Here is a 24771-nt window from a genome sequence, read left to right as displayed (position 1 = left end):
AGAAGCAGATAGATGGCGTGACCAATCAGAGCCAGGCTTTCGCGGGCGCCGCCCCCGGCAATTGGGCGGTGGGGCGCGGGGCGGGGCTTCCGGTCGGGGCACAGGGGCTTCCGGTCGGGGCACAGGGGCTTCCGCCGCCGCGGCGCCTCGGATGGCCGCGCTCCGGCTAACGCTCGCGGCCGCCCGCGCCCGGCTGCCCCTCGCCCGCCGCCCGCCGCCAGCGCCCTGCTCCGCGTCGGCCGGCGCCATGGAGCCTGAGCCCCGCTGGCTGGCGGGGCTGCGCTTCGACAACCGCGCCCTGCGCGCGCTGCCGGTGGAGACGCCGCCGTCTGGCCCCGAGGGCGCCCCGTCCGCGCCGCGGCCCGTGCCCGGCGCCTGCTTCAGCCGCGTGCGGCCCGCGCCCCTGCGGCAGCCGCGCGTCGTGGCGCTGTCGGAGCCCGCGCTGGCGCTGCTGGGCCTGGGCGCGCCGCCCGCCGACGCCGCCGCCCGCGAGGCTCGTGAGGCCGAGGCCGCGCTCTTTTTCAGCGGCAACGCGCTGCTGCCGGGCGCCGAGCCCGCCGCGCACTGCTATTGCGGCCACCAGTTCGGTCAGTTCGCCGGGCAGCTGGGCGACGGCGCCGCCATGTACCTGGGCGAGGTGTGCACGGCGGCCGGCGAGCGCTGGGAGCTGCAGCTCAAGGGCGCCGGCCCCACGCCCTTCTCCAGGTGTGTTTGCGCCCGTACCCGCGGAGCTGTCCTCCCCGGTGGGGCGGTTGGGGGGGAGATTAACTACGGAAAAGTGTGACGTGGGGACGTAGAACGTGGTGGGTAGCAGAGCCCGAGTCACAGGCCCCGAGGCCAGGACAGGAGGCGAGGGAGCAGGTTCTGTGGCTCGTGGCCGCCTCGGAGCGCCCGTCTGCCTGGAAGAGGGGGGGAGGGGAGGGTCCTGCCGCCCCTCAGGTCAGGCTGAGCGTCTGATCACACAGCGCTGGCAGCTGCCCATGCTCTGTTCTCATAAACTATCCAGAGAGTTCGGAGTCAGTTCTACGTGCAGCACGTTCATGTTTACCGCGTGCCCAGCCCTGCTGCTTGCTCGGCGCACTCGGCTTCCGGCTTCCTCTGAATGCTGAGCGGGCAGTCAGCTTCGCTCCCACACCCTTTAGCACTGCAGATGCCTACTGTGCAGCCGGTGCCCTGGACCGGGACAGATCCTCGGCCCAGTGGACCTTCTCCCAGGCCCGGGCTTCCAAGCACTTGGGGACCAGCCATGTTCTGACCCCGCAGTGAGGTGGGCAGTGTCAGATGCCCATCCAGGGGCTCATGGGCCAGGGCCGGGGTCCAGATGCCCACAGCCTGAGCCAGCAGGGCACCCTTCCCGCAGCTGTCATGCCTCTCCTGTACACACAGTGTTGATAGTCTCTGCTCCTTTTCACTAAAAAAGGTCATATATTTAGCCCATATTTGTTAAATGCTTATTGAATGGCTGAAAGAATCACACCTAACTTGGCGTTTTATGTTCCAAGAAATCCCGAGGGTGTGTCTCTGGTCTGGCCCCTCCCATGAGCTCTCCCCTCCCCTCCCTTCAGAGACCGAACCGGGCCCCCACCTCTAGCAGCGCCACCTCAGATCCTCAGGATAGCTGGTGCTTCCACATCCCCCAGTCTTCAAACCTTGGTGTCTCTGAAGTGTCCTGAGTGAAGCCTGGCACCCACCCCACCCTCCTGGAACAGCCTGCTCAGAGCTGTCTGCACTCGTGGCCGGCAGAAGCATTTCTGTTCCTCGGGGTCACGGTAAATGTTTATCGCCCTGGGGCCTTCACACTGTACGAGCATCTTTCAGCTTTATGTGTTCATTTTAATCATTTGTTTTTGCCATTTATAAAAAACATTTTTGTGAGAGTATAATCTGCTGTTGCAAGTTGCTTTTAGTATTTGAAGACTTGAGCTGTAAGTCAGTGTTTCCAGACCTGAGGTCCTTTAAAAGAAAGAGGCTGTTTGACCCTTACCAGATGTGCACCCACCCACCACCCCCAGCATTTCCTGGGGTCCCCAGCCTCAACAAGGCTTGAGGCTAACATCTGAAGTGGTGTGAGTGGCTTGAGGCCAGCAGCTGCTCGAGTCCCCCCGGCGTGGGTTTTGGGGGGTGCGCAGGTGGCTTCTGCCTCCCATGGGAGTTGGGATTTCAGGACGGCCTCTCCTGCCAGGTGCAGAAGAGCTTGCCCTCAGCTGGGTCCACCCCAGCACTTTGGGAACAGACGTAGGCGCCCAGGAGAAGGGACCATTGTCACGTGTCCATGCGGCTCTCTGGGGGCAGGGCCACCCTGAGGCCCTGCACCCTTGCTGTGTAATCATTATTCAGTTCTGCTTTCTGCTCTGGGCACTTTGCCCCAGGCAAGGAGATAGGCAGCTTGTTTTCTGGATCATTTTTATCAGATCCACAATTAGCTTGGACTGTACTGGCTTCCTGCTAAACAGGCTGGGGGCGGGTGTGGAGTGACATTTGAGGATGGATTACAGACTAGAAGGGGGTGAGTGGAGTGCAGCTGTGGACCGAGGGTCTCGTCAGCCACGGGCAGGCACAGTCACCCTGCAGACAGCCCCGGGGTGACTGTCAGGCCGGGTTTCTAGAGGTGTCACTCACACCCAGGCTCCCAGGTGAGGGCAAGGCAGGAGGCCTGCAGAGATCTCCACTGACCCCCGGCCTAGGCCGCAGCACCCCAGACTCACGCTGGGCCCGGCTCTGGCCTCTTCCCGGCAGAGGACGTGGGCAGGCGTGCACCCTGGGCACCTTCACTCAGCCTCAGTGTCCTTCTGCAGGTGAGATGGAAGTGAGCCCAGTGTCTTCCCACCAGTTTTTGTTCTTTCCTAGAGAATTTTCCAAACTGTTTCAGGTGCCTTCCTGCCTGGGAGAGTGCTGGCACACTGCCATGCCCTGGGCCAGGCCAGGAAGCCAGGCCCGACCCTGAAGAGCAGAGATCCAAGCTCACTTTGTTGTTGTGTCTGTTTGCTGGGTGGAGGCTCTTGGAGGTCGAAGTGTCCAGCGCCCTTCATCTTACAAGGAGGGGCTGAGGACGTGGCTCATGCAGGCCAGCTGTTCTCGTGTGCTGCTACCACTTTCCTTCTTTAATTTTAAAAAGTAATAAGAGTTTCCAGTCCAGCATGTAAGAAACTTTGGAAATCATCACTCCACTCTAACAAGTAAAAAGCTGAACAAACTGAAAAATCAACAAGTCTTCTTAGATCTGCAAGAAAAGTGAGGTCAGAGGGCAAATTGCTGCCCCACCCCCCAAATTGGAGAGACTGACGGGCAAATGCAAAGAATTACGAGTTACCAGAGCGGAAGTCTGCACAGATCCTTGCCCTGTAATTGGTGAATTGCTGGAGGCTCAGTGTGTACCAGTCAGTTGAAAATTCCGGGCCCAGTCATAAGCGAGCCCCACACTCTGGTGAGTTTCACCTCCTGGAGCTCTCCTGTCTTCTCACAGTGAATATTGGTGGAAAATCCCTTTGTGCTTCTGGCAGGAGGGGGGAGAAGGAGGTCTGTGGAGTACACCAGAGCACTCTGTTCTGAACAAGGCTGCCCTTGGGGGAAGCTAATTAACCAGAGCCTGACCTGCTGGGGTGTTATCAGAGCCCCTCCGACCTGGGGAAGGGAAATGCCCAGCTCCAGCGCCCTCTGGCGGAGAGGAGACTGAAAAGCACATATGGAAGCTCTCAGTCCAGAGGCACAGGGTCCCTGAGAGTCTGAGGCCTCCACCTGACACCTGTAACCCACCTCTACATCACTGAAGGCCTGCTTACAGTAGTTCCTTTTACCCCATACATCATGCCTGGCTATCAAGAAAAAATTACAAAACATACTAAAAGGCAGAAAACACAGCTGGAAGAGACAAGGCCAGCATCAGAACTAGCCTCAGACATGGCCGAGATGTTGGAATTATCAGACCAACACAATTCCAATTGTGTTGGAATTTAACACAATTATGATTAATATACTCAGGGCTCTAATGGATAAAGCAGGCAGCATTCAAGAATAGATGGGCAGGGGGCTTCCCTGGTGGTGCAGTGGTTAAGAATCTGCCTGCCAATGCAGGGGACACGGGTTCATGCCCTGGTCGGGGAAGATCCCACACGCCACAAAGCGGCTGGGCCCGTGAGCCGTGGCCACTGAGCCTGCGCGTCCGGAGCCTGTGCTCCGCAAAGGGAGAGGCCACAACAGTGAGAGGCCCGTGTACCGGGAAAAAAAAAAAAAAAGAATAGATGGGCAGGACTTCCCTGGTGGTGCAGTGGTTAAGAATCCGCCTGCCAATGCAGGGGACATGGGTTCGAGCCCTGGTCCGGGAAGATCCCACATGCCGCAGAGCATCTAAGCCAGTGCGCCACAACTACTGAACCTGTGCTCTAGAGCCCACGAGCCACAACTACTGAGCCTGCATGCCAGAACTACTGAGCCCATGCGCCTAAAGCCTGTGCTCTGCAACAAGAGAAGCCACTGCAATGAGAAGCCTGCACACAGCAACGAAGACCCAATGCAGCCAAAAATAAATAAATTTATTTATTTTAAAAATAAAAATAAATAAAATGAGACTAGAGGAATTCCCTGGTGGTCCACTGGTTAAGGCTCAGGCCTTCACTGACAAGGGTCTGGATTTGGTCCCTGGTCGGGGTACTAAGGTCCCTCAAGCCGCTCAGCATGGCCAAAAATAAATAAATAAAACCTTTAAAAAAAAAAAGAATAGATGGGCAGGCAGAGCAACTAAGCCCATGCACCACAGCTACTGAGCCCATGCTCTAGAGCCCACAAGCCACAACTACTGAGCCCACGTGCTGCAACTAATGAAGCCCTCACGCCTAGAGCCTGTGCTCAACAACAAGAGAAGCCACTGCAATGAGAAGCCCAGGCGCCTCAACAAAGCCCACGCAAAGCAGCGAAGACCCAACAGAGCCAAAAATTAAATAAATAAATAAATGAAAACAGAAAAAGAATAGATGGGCAGTGTAAACAGAGAGATGGAAATTCTGAAAAAGATGAAAAGGAAATGCTAGAGATTTCTAGCAAAAACACTGTAACCAAAATGAAGAATGCCTCTGATGGACATGTTGCTAGACTGGACACAGATGAGGAAAGAATCTCTGAGCTTGAAGATATCTCATGAGAAACCTCCAAAGATAAAAAGCAAAAAAAGTTAAAAAAAAATAAAGACTGAAAAAATCCAAACACTCACCAAGAATTGTCGGACAAATGCAAAAGAAGTAACACGTGTGTAATAGGAATACCAGGAGAGAAAGAGAGAAGGAAACAGAAGAAATATTTGAAGAAATGACTGAGAATTTCCCCAAATTAATGTTAGACCCCAAACAGATCCAAGAAGCTCAGAGCACACGGAGCGGGATGAATGCCTCCCCCACCCCCACCAAAAGACAAAAACAAAAAAACTATACCTAGGCTCATAATTTTCAAACTACAGAGAGGCAGAAATAAAGAAAAAAAGTGAAAGAAGCTAGAGGAAGGAAACACTTCACCTACAGAGGAGCAAAGATAAGAATTACATCTGACTTCTCAGAAGCCAGGGAAGCAAGAGGAAAGTGGACTGAAGTATCTACAGTGATGAGGAAAAGAAAACACCCACCTGGAATCCCGTACCCTGTGAGATTATCCTTCAAAAGTGAAGGAGAAATAAAGACTTCCTCAGACAAACAGAAATTGAGGGGAATTGTTAGCAGCTGAGCTGTCTTGCCAGAAATGTTAAAGGATGTTCTTTATAGGGAATGAAAATGATGTAGGTCAGAAGCCTGAATCCTCATAAACAAAGAGCATAAGAGAAAGAAGTGAAAGTACAGAAAGAAAGTTCTCATCTTAATTGATATTACAGGTAATAGCTTGTTTAAAATAATAGTAACGATGCATTTATGTATAAATGAGATTAATGACACCAGTCAAATAAGGGATGGGAGGGAGGGATTAGGATTATTTTGTTATTATAAGGCACTCATACTACCCATGGAGCAGGATGGCGTTACCTGAAAGTAGACTTGGATTAGTTGTAAATGGTATATTACAAACTCTAGGGCAAGCTTTTTAAAAAATTATTATTATTTAATTATTTGATTTTTGGATGCATTGGGTCTTCGTTGCTGCGTGCGGGCTTTCTCTAGTTGTGGCGAGCAGGGTCTACTCTTCGTTGTGGTGCACGGGCTTCTCATTGCAGTGGTTTCTCTTGTTGCGGAGCATGGGCTCTAGGCGCGCGGGCTTCAGTAGATGTGGCTCACAGGCTCAACAGTTGTGGCTCGCAGGCTCTAGAGCACAGGCTCAGTAGTTGTGGCGCACGGACTTAGTTCCTCTGCAGCATGTGGGATCTTCCCAGACCAGGGCTCAAACCCATGTCCCCTGCATTGGCAGGTGGATTCTTTACCACTGTGCCACCAGGGAAGTCCTAGGGCAACCATTTTTTAAAGAGTAAAACAAAACAAAAAAGTATAACTGATACGCTAGGCGAGAACTGATGAAAAAAGAAAAAGTGGAATCACAAAATGCTCAGTTAAAACCACAAAAGGCAGAAAAAGAGTGAAAGAGAAAACAAAGAGCAAGGCCAATAAATTAAAAAACAAGACCAAACTCTATATTGTCCATAAGAAATCCACTTTAAATATGAAGACACATGTAGATTAAAAGTAAGTGGATGGGGGAGTTCCCTGGTGGCCTAGTGGTTAGGATTCGGCGCTTTCACTGTGGAGGCCCAGGTTCAGTCCCTGGTTGGGGAACCATCCCGCGTGCTGCCAAAATACAAAAAAAAAAAAAAGGAAATGGATGGAGGAAAGCACACCATGCTAACACTAGTTAGCAGGAGTAGCCATGTTAATTCAGAAAGAGAGGACTTCAGAGTAAGGAAAGTCATTGGGGATAAAGAGGCGTATGACAAACTGATGAAGGGGTCAGGGAGGCGGAACAGTCCTTACTTGTATATGTGCCAGAGCACCATGAGGCAGAAACTGACAGAACTGCAAAGGGGCACAGATGAATCCACTGTCATTGTTGGAGACTCAACACCCCGCTATCAGAAATGGACAGAGCAGGGCCTTCCCTGGTGGCGCAGTGGTTGAGAGTCCGCCTGCCGATGCAGGGGACACGGGTTCGTGCCCTGGTCCGGGAGGATCCCACATGCCGCGGAGCGGCTGGGCCCGTGAGCCATGGCCGCTGAGCCTGCACGTCCAGAGCCTGTGCTCCGCGGTGGGAGGGGCCACAACAGTGAGAGGCCCGCCTACCGCAAAAAAAAAAAAAAAAAAAAGAAATGGACAGAGCCAGCAGGCAGAAAATTGGTAAGGCCATCTTTGAACTCAGTTAACACCATCAATCAACTGGATATAAAGAACATCTATAGCCTATTTCATCTAACAACAATGGGATACATACTCTTCTCAGGCCCACATGGAACATTTATCCAGAGAGTCCACATTCTAGGCCATAAAACACACCTTAACAAATTTTTTAGAATAAAAATCATACAGCGTCTGTTCTCAGGCCACAATGGAATCAAACTAGAAATCAATAACATAACTGAAAATCCCAAAATACTTGGAGATTATGCAACATACTTCTAAATAACACATGGTCAAAGACAAAATCTCGAGAAATTTTTAAGTATTTTGAACTAAATGAAAATGAAAACACCAAATGTATGGGGTACGGTGAAAGCAGTGCTTTGAGGGAAGTTTATAGCAGCGAGTGCATATGTTAGTAAAGAAGAGAGATCTAAAACCAATCATTTAAGCTTCCACATTAGGGAACTACAGAAAGAAGAGCAAATCAAATCCAGAGTAAGCAAAAGAAAAGAAATAATAAGAATTAGAGCAGGAGTCAGTGAAAGTGAAATAGGAAATCAGTGAAACCAAAAGCTTGTTCTTTGAAAAGATCAATAAAATCAGTAAACCTCTAGCCAGGCTAACTAAGAAAGAAAGTGAGGACACAAGTACTAATACCAGAAACTAAAGAGGGGACATCATGCAGATCATAGGGACATTAAAAGGCTAATAAAATTACTCTGAACAACTGTGCTCACAAATTTGATAACCTAGGTGAAATGGACCAATTCCTTGAAAGACACAATTTGCCAAAACTCACAAGAAAAAAATAAGGCAATCTGAATAGGCCTATATATATTAAAGAAATTGAGTCAACAATTAATAATCTTCCAAAACAGAAAGCACCAGGCCCAGATGGACTCACCAGTGAATTCTACCAAACAGTTAAGGATGAAATTATTCCACTCTTTTTCGCAGAATGGAAGCAGAGGAAATACTTCCTAACTCATTCTATGAGGCCAGCATTACCCTAATACCAGATCCAGACAAAGACAATACAAGAAAACTACACACCAAAACCCCTCATGAACGTAGATAAAGAAATCTTCAACAAAATATTAGCAAATCAAATCCAACAATGTTTAAAAAGAATTATACATCACCACCAAATGGGATTTATTCCAGGTATGCAAGTCTGGTTCAGTATTCAAAAATTAATTAATGTGGTCCATCAGATCAACAGGCTAAAGAAGACTCGCATCATCACATCAGTTGAAGCAGAAAAGGCATTTGACAAAACCCAAGACCTATTCATGGTAAAAACTCAGTAAATTAGCAACAGAGAGGAACTTCCTCAACTTGACAGAGGATCTACAGAAAACCTATAGCTAAATCTACTCAATCATGAGAACCTCAAAGCTTTCCCACTAAGATTAGAAACAAGACAAAGATGTTCCCTCTTTCCATTGCTTTTCAACATCCCTGGAGGTCCTATAGCTAATGTAACAAGACAAGAAAAGCAAAGGCATACAGATTGAGGTGGAAGAAATAAAAATTGTTTTTGTTTGCAGCTGAACATCTATGTAGAAAATCTCAAAGAACTGACCAAGAAATGAGCTCATAAGCAGTTATAGCAAGGTTGCAGGATACAGTTACTACATAGGTCAATCACTTTAGTATATCCCAGCAGTGAACAAGTGGAATTTGAAATTAAAAACAATACTGTTTACATTAGCAACCCTAAAAATTAGATTCACACCTAAGTGTGAGTTCACACTTAGGTGTGAATCTAACAAAATATAAGACGTCTACTAGGAAAACTACAAAACTGATAAAAGATCTCAAAGAAGAACTAAATCAATGTAAAGATATTCCACGTTCATGGATAGGAAGACTCAGTATTGTCAAGATATTGGTTCTTCCCAACTCAATCTATAGATTCAACGCAATCCCAATCAAAGTCGTGGCAAGTTATTTTGTAGATATTGACAAACTGATTCTAAAATTTATATCGAGAGGCAAAAGACCCAACATAGCCCTCAGAATACTGGGGGAGAAGAACAAAGTCAGAGGACTGACACTACCGCACTTCAAGACTTACCATAAAGCTTCGGCAATCAAGAGAGTGTGGCTTTGCAACTACCGAAGCCCGTGCACCCAGAGCCCGTGCTCTGCAACGAGAAGCCGCCACGATGAGAAGCCCGCGCACCTAGAGCCCGTGCTCTGCAACGAGAAGCCGCCACGATGAGAAGCCCACGCACGACATCCAAGAGTAGCCCCCGCTCGCTACAACTAGAGAGAAAGCCCACGCGAAACAACGAAGACCCAATGCAGCCAAAAATAAATAAATAAAATAAATAGTTTTTTTTAAAAAAGAGAGTGGTTTTGGCCAAAGCATACATAGGTCAATGGGACAGAACAGAGAGCCCAGAAATAGACCTACATAGATGTGGATCTTTGACAAAGGAGCAAAGGCAATCCAATGGAGCAATGATAGTATTTTCAGCAGATTGTACCGGAACAACTGGATATCAACATACAAAAAAAAAAAAAAATCTAGACACAGACCTGACACCCTTCATGAAAATTAACTCAAAATGGATCACAGACCTAAACAAAATGCAAAAATGTAAAACTCCTAGAAGATAAAATAGAAAATCTGGATGACCTTGGGTATAGAAATGACTTTTTAGGTACCATACCAAAGACAGGATCCATGAAGAAATAATTGATAGGCTGGACTTTATTAAAGTTAAAACTTCGGTGAGGGACAATGTCAGGAGAAATGAGAAGACAAGCCACAGACTGGGGGAAAATCTCTGCAAAAGACACATCTGATAAAGGACTGTTATCCAAAATATACAAAGAACTCTTAAAACGCAACAATAAGAAAACAAACTGATTTTAAAATGGAGCAAAGACCTTGCTAGACACCTTCCCAAAGAAGACACAGAGATGACATATAAGCACTTTAAAAGATGTTTCACATCATGTGTCATCAGGAAAATGCAAATTAACAAGGAGACGCCATCACACAGCTAGGAGGATGGCCAGATTCCCGAGCACGGACAACACGACATGCTGGCGAGCATGTAGAGCGACAGGAGCTCCCGTTCACGGCTGCTGGGCCTGCAGGACGGCGCAGCCGCTTGGGCAGACGGTGTGGTGGTTTCTTACCAAACTAAATACACGCTCACCACATGATCCAAGGATCACGCTCCTCAGCGTTTACCCAAAGCAGCTGAAGACACGTCCACACGAAAATCCTGTATATGGATGTTCACAGCAACTTTATTCCTAATCGCCAAAACTTGGAAGCTGCCAAGATGTCCTTCAAGGTGAATAAACAAACCGTGGCCCATCCAGACAATGGGATATTAGTCAGCAAAAGAATAGAAAGAAAAAAAAAAGAAAAGAAATGAGGCATCAAGCCATGAAGAGACGTGGAAGAACCTTAGATGCACATAGGAAGTGAATGTGAAAGGCCACACAGGGATTCCAACTGTGACATTCTGGAAAAGGCAAAACTATGGAGACAATAGAAGACCAGGGGTTGGGAGGGGAGAGATGACCAGGTAGAGCACAGAGGGTTTTTCGGGCCGTGAAAGTGTTCTGTAGACACTGTAATGGTGGATCTCTGTCAGACCCACAGAGTGGACGACACTGCAAGTGAACCCTGGTGTAAGCAGTGGACGCTGGGTGACGATGATGTGTCGGCATAGCTTCATCAGGTGTGACAGATGTCTCCCCTTGGTGGGGATGTTGATACTGGGGGAGGCTGTGTGTGTGGTGGCGGGGTATATGAGAAGTCTCTTTGGCTTCTGACCAGTTTTGCTGTGAACCTAAAACTGCCTAGGAAAAGAAAGTCTATTTAAAATAACAGTAATAATGAAGGTTTAGCATAAGAAAACACCCACGTGATTCAGAGCTGCCTGAGGGAGACTGGGGTCCTCCCCGCCACTGCAGATGATGCTCTGTGTCTGCGCTGTTGTAAAAGGATGTCCACAACGTAAATTCATAAACACGGAATTGTGGATTTGCGAGCGTGTGTGTGACCCTGGGAGTAGCCTTCCCTGACTTGTGTGTGGACTTGGCCTCCTGCTGCGGGCCAGGCACCCTGTGCTGCGGTTCCAGGCCTGGAGGAGGTTAGGGGCTTAGCTCCTGGGATCGTCCAAAGCAGACTCTTTACAGTGATGTCAGAGCTGCTCGTGGGTTGTTTTTATTTTACTTTATTTATTTTTTTTTTTTGCGGTACGCAGGCCTCTCACTGTTGTGGCCTCTCCCGCTGCGGAGCACAGGCTCTGGACGCGCAGGCTCAGCGGCCATGGCTCCCGGGCCCAGCTGCTCTGCACGTGGGATCTTCCCGGACCGGGGCACGAGCCCGTGTCCCCTGCATCGGCAGGCTGACTCTCAACCACTGCGCCACCAGGGAAGCCCATGGGTTGTTTTTAAGAAGCCATTAGGAGGCGTTCTTCCAGCCCCTTCCCTCTGTGACCATGTCTTGGTGTTGAGTGGAGCCCAGCAGTGACCTCTGTGCTTGACCTCAGACAGGCCGACGGTCGCAAGGTGCTGCGCTCGAGCATCCGCGAGTTCCTGTGCAGCGAGGCCATGTTCCACCTGGGCATCCCCACCACGCGGGCCGGCGCCTGCGTCACGTCTCAGTCCACCGTCGAGCGGGACGTGTTCTACGACGGCAACCCCAGGCCCGAGCAGTGCGCGGTCGTGCTGCGCGTGGCCCCCACGTTCCTCAGGTAACGCCCGTCCTCGTGCTCCTGTGTCGCCCCGGTGGCCGGAGTGCACCTGCCCGGCCAGGGTGCAGGGCCTGGGGCGACCAGAGGAGATCGCCCAGTGCAGGTTCTGGGGCGGTGTGTCCAGAGCTGTGGACCTGGAGTTTATGACCAGGAGCTACATAAGATGCACCCAGAAAACGGCCTCGCTGTGCTGCTGGATGAGCGGCTGTGACGCCTGGCGTGCCCGCTTCCTCTGGCCCCTTTCACTGACTGGAGGCCTCCTGGCTGCTGTCTCCAGCGGGGCCTGTCAGTCCTCGACGTCACCACGCTGTCTGGCGTCGGGTGCTCAGTACTGACCACCTGAACCCAGAGTCGCCAGGAGGTGGCTGTGGCCATCTGGCGGGGTCAGGTGACCCAGGCCGACCCTGTGCGTCAGCTGTCACCAGCTTTCCGTTTGTCCTCCGGGGGTGGAGGTGTCGGGGCAGGCGTTGGCCTCGTCCTGGGAGACCCGGGGCCTCCGGGCACAGCTGCACTAGTGGCCTTTGGACCAGGTCGTCTTTGCTGTGAGCTGATCTGTGTCTCGTAGGGCGTTCAGGCAGCGTTCCTGGCTTCCACCCACGAGCTGCTGGTAGTAACCCCCATCGTGACAACCAAAAATGCCTCCGGACGTTAGCCCGCCCCCTGGGGGCTATAGCTGCCCCACCGCTGAGCCTGCGGGTCACCCCACTACAGGACGCCGGTGACGGGCGCATCCCTCGGTGTGGGAGGCCGGACAGAGAACCCCTCTCGTCCCTGCAGGGCGGCCGTGGCATTCCCGGCCCCGTGCACCCCGGGAAGGGCCCTGTGTCTGCCTGAGTCGCTGGACGGCCAGCTGCCTTTGGTGGTTTGTCCCCCCTGCCCCGCCACGAGGGCTAGCAGCACCCTCCCTCCTTCCTTCCTCGTGAGGGGGAGGCATCACATTTAACCTGTTGTCAACGCGGGTCTTCCCTCCAGGTTCGGATCCTTTGAGATCTTCAAGTCCTCGGACGAGCACACGGGGCGCGCAGGCCCCAGCGTGGGGAGGAACGACATCCGAGTGCAGATGCTTGACTATGTCATCAGCACTTTCTACCCCGAGATCCAGGCCACCCACGCCAGCGACAGCGTGCAGAGACACGCCGCCTTCTTCCGGGAGGTCGGTGGGAGCTGCCCCCCCCGGGGGCAGACGCTGGGTGCCCGGCCCCAGGGGCAACTTCTCAGATACGGCTGAGGGTCGGGGTCCTGGGACAGACCCCAGGTCACTGTTGGAGCAGCATCGAGGGGCCACGTGGGGAGCTTGGGAGGGAGTCAGGGCTGGTGGGTGCTGGGCCTCCCGCGTGGGGCCTGTGTTCACGGTGGCCCCAGACACACACCCTTGGCCTCTCCGTTTCCCCCAGAACTCGTAGGCGTCGCCTCACACGACAGTCACAGTTGTGGGAGGTGGCGCAGCCTCAGCCAGTGAAACAGGCAGCAGGGCGAGGGGTCGGCCTGAGGGCCGGAGGCCACCGTCCTGCACCTGTCACTCCTCGGACCCCACTGCAGCCGCACTGTTGCCTCTCGTCTGTCACGTGGGTGATAGGGGGCGGCAGCGGGGCTGTTTGAGCCCCTCTCCCTGCAGCCCAGGGCGAGGCGGGGCCCTGGGCACAGCATCTGGACCTGGGCAGTTCTCGCCTGAGAATGTGTAACTTCCTCCCTCGTTTCCACGTGGTCATCCTACGGGGCCTGAGTCATGGGAATGTCCAGGTTCCCTGACTTTTCTGGTTTGGATTAAAGCCAAAAAACAGTGAGTACATAAGAGAGAGAGAGGGTGTATGTGAGGAACAGAGCCACTGATGTCAACTCATCCAAAATACTTCTCCCTTCTTAACCGTCCTTGGTGGTTCTGCCCACAGCTGAGCGTCAGCTCACAGGACAGGACACGGTCGCTGGCGCGGGGGGCAGAGGGGAGCACCCAGCGGCTGTCCTGTGCCACTGTTGCAGGTGACGCGGCGCACGGCCCAGCTGGTGGCTGAGTGGCAGTGCGTGGGCTTCTGCCACGGCGTGCTCAACACGGACAACATGAGTATCGTGGGGCTCACCATCGACTATGGGCCCTTCGGCTTCCTGGACAGGTGGGCATCCCGCCGCCTGCCAGGGGGCCCTGGCGGGGAGGCACGTGACAGCGCGGGCATCTCAAGGCGACGGGAAGGACCTGCAGGGCTGTGTGGCTGCTCTTGTTAGTGTTTTGTTCGGTGTTTAATTCTCAGTAAGGCCTGGTCAGCCAGCCGTCCCCAGAGCAGGAGTCCCTGGAGGGTTCTGAGCACAGGAGCACTTTAAACAGCACCCTCTCAGCTCCCGGGTGGAGAGTGGGCTGAAGGGGCGGCCGCGGGGGCCGCGCTGGAGTGCGGCTCCCCTGCTCTAGAGGCTGCGGGGCCCCGTGGGGCAGGCAGTGGAGCGGCAGCCACCCAGGGCCTGCACTGTCCTCGGCAGGTCCTCTCAGGCAGCTCCCGGCTCTCCCCACGTGGCAGGTATGACCCCGACCACGTGTGCAACGCCTCCGACACCGCCGGGCGCTACTCGTACAGCAGGCAGCCCGAGGTGTGCAAGTGGAACCTGCAGAAGCTGGCGGAGGCCCTGGACCCCGCGCTGCCCCTCGAGCTGGCCGAGGCCATCCTGGCAGAGGAGTTCGATGCCGAGTTCCACAGGCACTACTTGCAGAAAATGCGCTGGAAGCTGGGCCTTGTGCGGGCTGAGCGGGAGGAGGACAGCGCCCTGGTGGCCAGGCTCCTGGAGACCATGCACCTGACGGGTGAGTGTGGGTAGGGCGCGTGCACCACGTTGTGGTGAAACAACATGAAACCGACCTTTAACGTCTCGGTGGCTTTAAGCACATTCACCTTGTCTTGCAACCGTCACTGCGTCCACAGAACTTTCTCGTCTTCCCAGACGGACATCTGCACCTGTGAAGCGCCAGCTCCCCGGCCCCTCCCCCCACCCCTGGTAACCTCACGCCTGCTTTCTAAGAACTCGCCTCCTCCAGGGACCTCAGGCAAGGGGATCATGAGGCTCTTCTCCCCGTGTGTCCAGCTCACCCCACGCAGCACGACGTCCTCCATGGTGGTCATCCCTGCTGTACGGACAGTCTGTGCGGGTGGCCTGCCTTTTGCTCGTCCCTGGTCTGTGGGACACTTGGGCTGTTCCACCCTGTGGCCGCCATGCATAATACCGCTGCTGTGAACACAGACGTGCCGTGTCTTTGCGTTCCTGTTTCCCATCCTGTCCAGGGTGCCGCTCCGGCTAGGACGCCTGGTTCTGCGCGGCAGAAGTGGCCGAGCCAGCGTCACTTACCGTTCCTGCTCCTGGGGGAAAAAGCTCTGTCGCACACGAGTGTGATGCGAGCCGTTGGCCTGTGTACACGTGGCTTTTCTCAAGTAGAGGATGTTTCCTTCTGCCCCTCACTGGGTGTTTCCACACTGGGCCTCAGTTGAGGTGATCACCAGGTTTTACTTCCTCATTCACGTCCTGTCTTAGTTCAAACTGCCTCTCACGGTCTGGAAGCTGGGGGTCGAGGATCAGGGTGCCGCCTTCTGGCTGTCCTCACACGGCAGGGTAGGGAGCAGGGGCATGACCCTCGTGACCTACCTCCCAGAGGCCCCCGCTCCAAACACCATCACCCTGCAGAGCTGGGTTTCCATATATGAATCGGGCAGGGGACACACACACGCCTTGCGTCTGGGGATAAGCCCTGCTTGCTCCTTCTGGTGTTCTGCTGAGGTTTCTTTTACATCTGTATTTACAAGGGATACTGGTCTGTGGTTTTCTTTTCTTGTGCTGTCTTTGTTTGGCTTTGGTATCGAGGCAGTGCTGACCTCATGAATGAGTTAGGAAGCGTTCCCTCCTATTTGTCAGAAGAATCTGAGAAGGACTGGTGTTAATTCTTCTTTAAATGTTTGGTAGAATTCACCAGTGAAGCTGTCTGGTCCTAACATTCCCTGTGTTAGGAAGTTTCCAGTCTCCTTACTTGCTATGGGACTATTTAGATTTTCTGTTTCTTCTTGAGTCAGGTTTGGTAATTTATGTGTTTCTGGGAGTTTGTGTCATCTATGTTATCTAAATTATTATAGTGTTTTCTTAGTCTTTTATTTCTGTACAGTCTGCAGTGATGTCCCCACTTTTATTTCCTTTATTACCTGTGTCTTTTTTTCTTTCTTAGCGTAGCTAGAACTTTGTCAGTTTTACTGATCTTTTCAAAGAACCAACTTTGGTTTCAGTGATTTTCTCTTGTTTTTCTCTATTTCATTTATCTCTGTTCTAATCTCATTTCCTTCCTTTATGCTACTAACTTTGGTCTTATTTAGTTCTTTTTCTACTTCTTTAGATGTAAGATTAGATTATTGATTGAGAAGTAACTGGCGTAGGGCATTATATAAGTCTCAGTTGTGCTACATGATTTGCTGTATGTGTATAACGTGAAATGATCACCACACAGTTACAAGTTTATTTTTTTCTGGTGATGAGAGAAAAGCTGCTCTTTCACCGCATTTACAGCCATAAACCTCCCTCTGAGCACTGCTGCTTTTGGTTCATACCTCTGAGTATTTTCTAATTTCCCTCGTGATTTCTTTGTAGACCCAGTAGTTGATTCGTTTTCACATTACTTGTGAATTTTCCAGTCGTCCTTCCATTTGTGACTTCATGCCATCGTGGCTGCAGAAGACACGGGTCTTTTCAGTGTATTAAGACTGGTTTTATGGCCCAACACGTGGTCTGCTGTGGAGAACGTGCATCTGAGAGCTTGGGTGGAGTGTCGTGTCTGTTGTTCACGTTGTTTCCTCGTTGACCTTCTGTCCACGTGTTGGGTGGTGACGTCCCAACTCTTACAGAACTGCTCGAGTCCACCCTTCAGGTTTGTTTGTTTGTTTTTAAATTGGAGTGTAGTTGATTTGAAACGTTTTGTTCCCCTTCAGTTTTGCGAGTCTTTGCTTTGTGTATTGGGGGCTCGTTTGGTGCATGTTTGTAATTGTTACATCTTCTTGCTGAACTGACTCATCAATACATAATGCTCCTCTTCATCAAGTTCTTACATAAAGTCTATTTTTCTGATGTCAGCGTAGCCACCCCAGCTCTCTTTAGGTTACTATCAGTATGCAAATCATGGGATATTTTTTCCATCCTTTTGCTTTTGACTTATGAGTCTACAGCGAGTTATCTTACTGTAGTTGGATCATGTTTTTTTTTTTTTTTTATCCGTTCTGCCAGTCTCTGCTCTTTGAATGGAGACTTTAATCCATTTACTTTTTTTTTTTTTTTTTTTGGTTTGCAGCATCTTTGTTCCCCAACCAGGGATTGCACCCGTGCCCTCAGCAGTGAAGGCACAGAGTCCTAACCGCTGGATCAGGGAATTCCCCAATTCATTTACTTTTAAAGTAATTACTGATAAGGGAGGACTTATGCTGTTTCGCTCTTTGTTTTCTGTCTTACACCATTTTTGTCCTTCATTTTCTCTGTTACTGCTCTCGTGCTTAGGTCATCTTTTGCAGTATACCGTTCTGGTTTCCTTCTCATTTTCCCTTGTGTCTGTTTGTTTTTTGGATGTTTCCTTGGGGGTTTTGGTGACAGTGTTTTAGCAAGTTGCTGAGGCCCTCACAGCGTCTGTCTGTGTCACGTCCTGTGCCGTCTTGACCCTGCAGCTCCTGAAGCAGGCGGTGCTAACTGCCGCGACAGTGACGAGGGCCAAGGCCCGGCCTCGGTGCCTTCACTGTATTTACCCATCTTACAGATGAAGAAACCAGGCTTGGAGGCCTTGAGAGACTGAGTGACTCGTCAGGTTCAGAGTGGGGGCTGAGCTGGGAGGACTGAGGGGAGGGCTCAGGAGTCCCCAGCCTGACGCTGAGCCGGGCACCACACACGTGTTGGATGAACACGTACGGTCCTCTGGTGATGGGACGGTGCCCTGAGCAGCTGCGTGTTCCAGGTGCTGACTTCACAAACTCCTTCTACCTGCTGAGCTCCTTCCCAGCCGGGCCGGAGTCTCCGGACCTGGACGAGTTCCTGGCCGCGCTGACTGCACAGTGTGCCTCTCTGGAGGAGCTGAGGCTCGCTTTCCGACCCCAGATGGATCCCCGGTGGGTACTGGGGTCTTGCTTCCCTAGCATTTGTTTCTGGAAAGGGAGGAACATTTAGAACGAAGCCTTCGGGAGGACGCTGGAGACGGAGTGCCCAGGCGGCCGCTCCACTCCCAGGAGCGGGATGGTCAGACCCTGGCTTTGTGGCACTGAGGCCCTCTGGTCAGAGGAAAGGATGGAGATGCTGACACAGGAATGGGGAGGCCAGGCAGCACAGGCTGGGGCACGGTGGTCTCTGCTCTGGGGAGGCTCCCCAGGAAGAGCCTGGGTGTGGGCCTGCAGACTCCAGCCAGACCAGGCTTTCTGCGCCATCGTGTCACGTCCTGAGGGTGCAGCTCAAAACCCATCACCAACGTGTCCCGTCCCATGGCAAACAGGCATCTAGTGCAGCAGTGCGGGGAGGGGCTGAAGCTGGCAGGACCTGCTGAGCATGGAGCCAGGGGAACTGGGGAAGGGGGTGTCAGGGGCTGCCCTGCCCCCAGAGGTGGAGAAGCGTCCAGCCCTGTGATCACCGTGGGAGGAGCTGGCAGCAGTGAACCTCTCCCAGAGGGACTGGGTCCTGGGTTGGATGTCAGTGGGTGGGTGGCTGCCGGCAGGGAGCCGGGGCCGGCCCGGGTCAGCCTGCGGCGTCCGTGTGCCCCGTCACATGCGGGGGCTGCGGTAGAACAAGGGCGGACGGCTGGTAGCGGTCCCACGTCTGCTGCATCCGTCGGACCCAGGCTCACCCCTGGTGGGGCTGGGGCCAGGGCAGCGGCGGGGACGACGTGGCCTGGGGCCCCTCACGCGCCCGCTCCACGCAGGCAGCTGTCCATGATGCTCATGCTGGCGCAGTCGAACCCGCAGCTTCTGGCGCTCATCGGCACGCGGGCGAGCCTGGCGCGGGAGCTGGAGCGCGTGGAGCGGCAGTCGCGGCTGGAGCAGCTGAGCCCGGCCGAGCTGCACAGCAAGAACAGGAGCCACTGGGCCGAGTGGCTCCTGGAGTACAGGTGGGCCCCCGCCCCCCACACCCCGCCCCCAGTGGGGACCCCAGGGCCGCGGGGCGGGGCTGCTCTGCTGACGCTCGGCTCGGGTGTGACTCCAGAGCCCGGCTGGAGAAGGATCAGGAGGCCGCCGGCGACACCGCGGCCTGGCAGGCCGAGCGCGTGCGCGTCATGCACGCCAACAACCCCAAGTACGTCCTGAGGAACTACATCGCACAGGGCGCCATCCAGGCCGCCGAGAGCGGAGACTTCTCAGAGGCAAGCGGCCCGCCCGGCCCTCCCCTCCTGGTCCCCTCCCGGTGCCGGGGAGGCGGGACCCCAACAAACACTGCACCCCCTGCTCTCCTCCAGGTGCGGCGGGTGCTGAAGCTGCTGGAGACCCCTTACCGTGGGGAGGGGGAGGCCGCCGAGGCCTGCGAGGCCGCCGAGCCCGAGGAGGCCAGTGGGGAGGCCGGCGGGGTGGCCAGCCGGCGGCGCTCGTACAGCTGCAAGCCCCCGCTCTGGGCCGCGGAGCTGTGTGTGACGTGATCGTCGTAACCGCCTTGGAGGCCTCCACACAGGAGCCCCGAGGCCCGAGCCCTCGAGTCCACGAGGCGAGGCGGCGCCCGCCCCACCCGTCTCTCCATGACGGCAGAGATGCCCAGTCAGGACCTGACCCGTCTCTGTCCGATGCCGACTCGGCAGCACCGCCCAGCCCCCAGGCTCTGCTCCCGGCGACAGGCTGCTTGGCGCCAGGACTGCTCAGCTCAGCAGAGGGGACCGCGGACGCACAGCCCCCGCCCACCTCGCCAGCCTGGCGGGGGACGCAGCCCCTAAATAAACTGGCAGCTCCCTCGGTCGCCTCCGCCTCCGTGTGTTCGCTCCGCCCCCGCCCCGGCCCAGGACCCGCCCGGTAGAGAGAGGCGTGAGTGGGGCGGGCAGCACCTTTATTGCAGCGCAGGCACCCCCGCCGGGGCCGCACAGGCCTCAGGCGTCCTGGTAGTAGCTGTTGAAGTTGATGCGCAGCAGGAAGTCCTCCAGGTGGGGCTGGTAGCCGCGGTTCACCAGCTTGCTCACCACTGGGGGGAGGGCGTCAGTGAGCAGCTCGGCCCCGCCCCCACCCCGCCTGGCCCTGCCCGGCCCCAGGGGAGGGTCACCTTTGAAGAGGAAGTGGGAGTAGTACTTGAAAGTGCTGTAGGACTGCTGCAGGAGGGCGAAGTTGGGGTGCTCGGGGCCGCGCCAGGGCTGGGCGATGAGCTGGCTGCGGAACTTGAGCACCAGGCTGAAGGTGCTGTGAATGATGTTCATGACCGGCGCCGCCTTCTCCGTCAGCAGGCCCCTGGGGGGCAGGCGGGGGCTGCGGTGAGCGCGCCCGACGCGGGGGACACGGGGGACGCGGCCCCGGCCCCGCGCCTCACCTGAACACAGCCTTGTGCAGGTACTCGGCGTGGGCGCGCTGGATCTCCTCTAGGTCGCCCACCGAGGCCAGCCTGGCCTGGAACTCGCACCAGGTGACGTGCAGGATCTGGTTGGCGATGTAGCCCTGGATGACCTTCACGAAGTGCTGCATCTCGTGCTTGAACAGCTGCAGCTGGCGGAACTGCACCGAGCCGGCCGCGTGGCTCACCCGCGCTGCGGGGGGGGGGGGGGGGGGGGGGGTTGAGCTACAGCCACGGGCTGAGGGGACACCGGGGCCCCGCCAGGCTCACCTGTGCGCTTGAGGTGGAAGCAGACATCCTTGAGTGTCCACATCATGAGCTTCAGCTGCAACAGGAAGGAGAAAATGCCGCTGTACCGGCTCAAGCAGCCCTCGGTGACCACGATGTTGAGGGGCCAGTCAACCTGCCAGGGAAGCCAACTCAGCACGCCTGCGTCCCGGGACCGCCCCCCGCCCATCTGCACAAGGGGGCCCTGCTCACCTTGTACCTGAGCTCCAGGCAGCTCAGCACGTCCGGGGCATTGGGGGCAAACGTCTCGGGCAGGAACTTGAGGGCGAAGGAGAGGTTGGCGGCGTGCGGCGTGTCGCCGTGCAGGCTGTACTGCAGGGCCTTGCTCAGCACGGAGTTGAGCACCAGCGGGCTGAGGAGCTCCCCAGGCGTCTGTCCCGCCCCGAGCTGCAGCAGCAGGGCACGGGTGTCCCGAGGCGTCCCGAGGCCTCCAGGCCCCCTCCCGCAGCCCCACCTGTGCCCGCCCCACCCGGGCCTCACCTTCTCGAAGAGCAGGTCGCTGAGGGACTGCGCAAACTCCCCGTCCTCCATCAGCAGGAAGTGCCGCAGCGCCTCGAAGTGTGCCCCGAGGTGCAGCTCCACGAAGAAGTAGTCGACTGCGGCCTTGTTCACCAGGGAGACGCTGGCAGGAGGGGCCAGGCGTCACTGGCCGGCAAGGCGCGGAGGGCCGGGTGGGGAGGGCCGGGCGGGGCAGGTGGGCGGGCACTCACTGGGCAGCCAGCGGGGCCGTGATGGAGTGCTTCATGAGCACGGGCAGCGGCAGCAGCTCACTCAGCTGCACTGCACTCGCATCTGCGTCTGACTGGGCCCCGGGGTCCTCGGGGAGGGCAAAAGCTCGGGGCAGCCCGTGGTGCAGGAGGCGGGCAACGGGAGGCTCTGCTGCAGGGGTGACACGGACCACGGTCCCGCACCAGGGACACGCTGGCCAGGCTCCCTCCCGCCACGGCCAGCCCACTCACACATGGCCTCGTAGCTGTCCGGGTACCGCTCCAGGCAGTACTGCCCCGCCAGGCCTGCCAGGTAGGCCTGCTCCCTGTCCCAGCGCTGGGCCGCCTCCTCGCCAGGGCCTGGGCTGCTCCGGGTGTCTACGCCCTCCTGAGACAACCCAGCCTCAAGGAGCCCGCCTGTTCCCCTCGAATGGGAGAGGACGGACTGGGCGGGGGGCATCCCCCGCGTGCTGCCCAGTCCCAGGGCGGAGCCCTCACTGCCCACGACAGGCCAGGCGGGGGCAGGGGGCCCACCAGCAGCACACGCTGCCCCGACTCCTGGTCCCCAGCCCCTGACCCCGTCTGCCCTGACCTGTGAGCTCGGAGGGCCACCTGGAGAGAGGTCCTGGGAGTCCCCACTCGCCCCCGGGCCTGAGCGGAACGAACGGGGTTGGAGGGGGCGTCAGGGCCCAGCACCTGCCGCTGGACAGCGCCCCACCAAGTCCCCGGGGCAGCCAGCTTCTCACCCGCCCCCCGGGCTCACCGACGCCCCCCGTCACAGGACAGCCCTGGGGGCCCCACTGACCTGGCTCCTCAGGGATACTGTCTTCCAGAGCAGTGGGCGCAGCCTCCGCAGACAGCAAGTCCTGCAGGCCAGTCTCCTCCCCACGGCCAGAGCCGCCTGAGGCCGTCTCTGCAGGCAGCCGTGGCTCGTCTTCCCGGGCAGGGCTCTGGGCTCCCAAGCTGAGGCCTGACCGGGACCCATGGTCAGGGGGCGCCCAGGGGGGCCCGGGCACGTTGGGCTCAGCTTCCCCTGAGAGCAACCCCAGCATCACACTGGACTGAGACACGTGTCCGTGGACGTTCCACCGTGGCCGGGAGGGGGCCACATCCCACACGTTCTCCCCCACCCTGATGCTGGCATCAGACACGTGTCCGTGGACGTTCCACCGTGGCCGGGAGGGGGCCACATCCCACACGTTCTCCCCCACCCTGATGTTGGCATCAGACACGTGTCCGTGGACGTTCCACCGTGGCCGGGCGGGAGCCATTCCAGAAGCATAACCCTCTGTGGGAACACCAGGCTCTGCCACTTGCCCACAGAGCTGCCCCGGGTCCTGGCTGCTCTCCTCCTGGCAGGAGGGGTGCTGGGGGGGGTGCGCGTAAGGCAGAGCCACCCGCCCATCTGGGACACACGTGTCCAGCTGCACGTGAGTGTCCTCCCGCAGCCGCTGCCCCTCACTGCCCAAGCTGCCTCCTGCAGTCTGCAGGGCCCCTGGGGAAGCTGGGGCGGCCACAGACGGCCTCAGGATGGTTCTGAAATCGTACTCCTGCGGCCCGGAGGGCCCTGTGTCCGCTGCTGCGGACGGAGCCAGGGGAGGCAGGTCCGAGCCAATGGTCTGCAGCGCCTCGTCCAGGACGGGGGCCGCGCTGGTGAGCACAGGCTGCTCAGCCCCCTGGGCCGTGGGCAGGAAGTCTCGGATGCTGAGGCCCACAGAGAACGGTCCCGGCCCCTCCGCCTGCTCTGACAGCGGGCCTGCTCCTGGCCCTGAGCCGCAGGCCCCAGCTGCTGGAGGCTCGAGGGGCTGCGGCGTCAGCACGCTCTGCCTGTCGGGGCTGTCCCGGGCAGCCTCGTGCCGCCCCTCATGCCCAGGATCACAGCTGCCGCCTCCGTCGGGGTGCTCAGGGCCCAGAAAGGAAGCCTGAAACACAAGTGCGCGTTGGTCCCTCCCATTATCCGGCTCTGTCCCCCAAGTTCGGTTCTGCACCCAGCACCAAAACCCATGACAGGGGGGCAGTGGGGACACAGGCCAGGCACGGGGCAGCCAGCTCGGAGCCCCACGCTATGTGCCCTGGGTCCTGCCCCGGCCCCTCGCCCGGGAGCGGGCACTCACCTGGAAGCGGGCACCCGGGAGGATGGCCAGCGGCTCCAGGGGCTTCCCCTCCGCCATGTCTTCCAGCAGCTCCTGAAATTCAACCAGCAGGATGTGCGGCGGCAGCCGTGGGGGTGGAAGTCACAGCCCCACCGCCCGCAACTGTCGGGCACCGCGATGCGGCGGGGCTCACGCGGCACTTGGCTCGCAGCCCGGCTGGCGCCCAGCACCACCTGTGTCGTCTGAGGGCAGCACGGCCTCTCCGGGTCACGACCCCTCTGAACACGCGATGAGAGCCTTACTCGTGCTCCTCCAGCGGGCACACAGGAAGGTCTGCGTGCGACCTCAGGGCTTCTGAGTCCCCGGGGGGCCGGGGAAGAGCTCCCCTGTGAACAGCAGCGCTACCTGAACGCGTTTCTGATCTTCTAAGAGAAAACGAAGCCGAGCGCCGGCCAATCTGTGCCTCTGGACCTTCCACAGCGCCTTCTGCTCCCGACGAGCTGCCTCTGCAGACAACTTGCTGTAATGATCCACCAGGGCCTGCCTGTAGCCACCAAGAGAGGACTGGTCACCATGGTCACCCCACTGTCCAGCCAGTGCCCCGTGGGCAGGAGGCTCTCCGTGGCAGAGACCCCTGATGGGCAGTCCACATGCCCAGCACCTTCCCCGGGCAGGTAGCTGCTCCCGCAACACCTGCAGGGGCCTCGCTGGGCAGGTCTTTCTGGCCCCCAGACTAGGAGCCCCCAGCGGGCAGGCCCAGTGAATTCACTCCGCAGAGTGAACACCAGATGAGCCCCTACACAGCCTGAAGCAGAGGGACTGGCGAGGGGCCGGGGGCTGCCCAGGGCCTCTAGGAGGTGAGGCCTCACTTCGTCAGCTGCGTAAAAGGCAACTTCCCGTTCTGCTGGCGCAAACCCCAGAGAACTGATTATCAATGCAAAAGGGTACACAGGGTGCAGTGTAAACATTTTATTTGCTTCATTCAAAGCTGGCCTGGCGTGTTAACACCCAACGATTTTGATCCTCTCGCCATCAGGAACTGGTTTCAAACCTGGACCGGCCATTTTTAATTCGGTTGTCACAGGCCAGGGACACAGCCTCTACACCTAGTTTCCTCCTCGTGTGAACAGGTGAATAATGTCTACTCACACACACA

At 56.2% G+C, this 24771-nt stretch overlaps 2 protein-coding genes across 7 annotated transcripts in view; one reads left to right on the top strand and one right to left on the bottom strand.

Annotated features, from left to right (window-relative positions):
• The first annotated feature begins 117 nt into the window (after positions 1–117).
• On the top strand, positions 118–19944 carry SELENOO (selenoprotein O). Of its 2 annotated transcripts, none has more exons than XM_019933121.3 (9): positions 118–705; positions 11825–12028; positions 13001–13181; positions 14006–14136; positions 14533–14813; positions 17979–18129; positions 18930–19115; positions 19211–19367; positions 19461–19637. In XM_019933121.3, exons 1-9 carry the CDS (start codon positions 152–154, stop codon positions 19635–19637), a joined length of 2022 nt encoding a protein of 673 aa, XP_019788680.2. In that variant the 5' UTR covers positions 118–151. The 2 variants fall into 2 exon arrangements, with proteins under 2 accessions (XP_019788680.2, XP_019788679.2); XM_019933120.3 differs by having other exon boundaries at positions 119–705; positions 19461–19944.
• The window catches only part of TUBGCP6 (tubulin gamma complex component 6), a 25379-nt gene continuing 17096 nt past the window's right edge, over positions 16489–24771 (bottom strand). For 2 of the 5 annotated variants that reach the window (XM_033865766.2, XM_073788002.1), the window contains exons 14-24: positions 24021–24159; positions 23637–23708; positions 22328–23444; positions 21775–22173; positions 21526–21694; positions 21296–21437; positions 21008–21202; positions 20798–20930; positions 20507–20720; positions 20246–20427; positions 16489–20167 (exon numbers count right to left, since the gene is read on the bottom strand). In XM_033865766.2, the coding sequence (XP_033721657.1) occupies positions 20076–20167; positions 20246–20427; positions 20507–20720; positions 20798–20930; positions 21008–21202; positions 21296–21437; positions 21526–21694; positions 21775–22173; positions 22328–23444; positions 23637–23708; positions 24021–24159 (2854 nt within the window). In that variant the 3' untranslated portion in view covers positions 16489–20075. Of the gene's footprint in view, positions 20168–20245; positions 20428–20506; positions 20721–20797; positions 20931–21007; positions 21203–21295; positions 21438–21525; positions 21695–21774; positions 22174–22327; positions 23445–23636; positions 23709–24020; positions 24160–24771 lie in introns of those variants that run through there. The other 3 variants (XM_033865767.2, XM_073788001.1, XR_004528783.2) reach the window with 3 other exon arrangements.

Source organism: Tursiops truncatus, chromosome 11 (assembly GCF_011762595.2).
Source record: "Tursiops truncatus isolate mTurTru1 chromosome 11, mTurTru1.mat.Y, whole genome shotgun sequence".
Lineage (NCBI taxonomy): Eukaryota > Metazoa > Chordata > Mammalia > Artiodactyla > Delphinidae > Tursiops > Tursiops truncatus.
The sequence above is the reverse complement of the archived record's forward strand: the minus strand, read 5'-3'. Positions and strand labels throughout refer to the sequence as shown.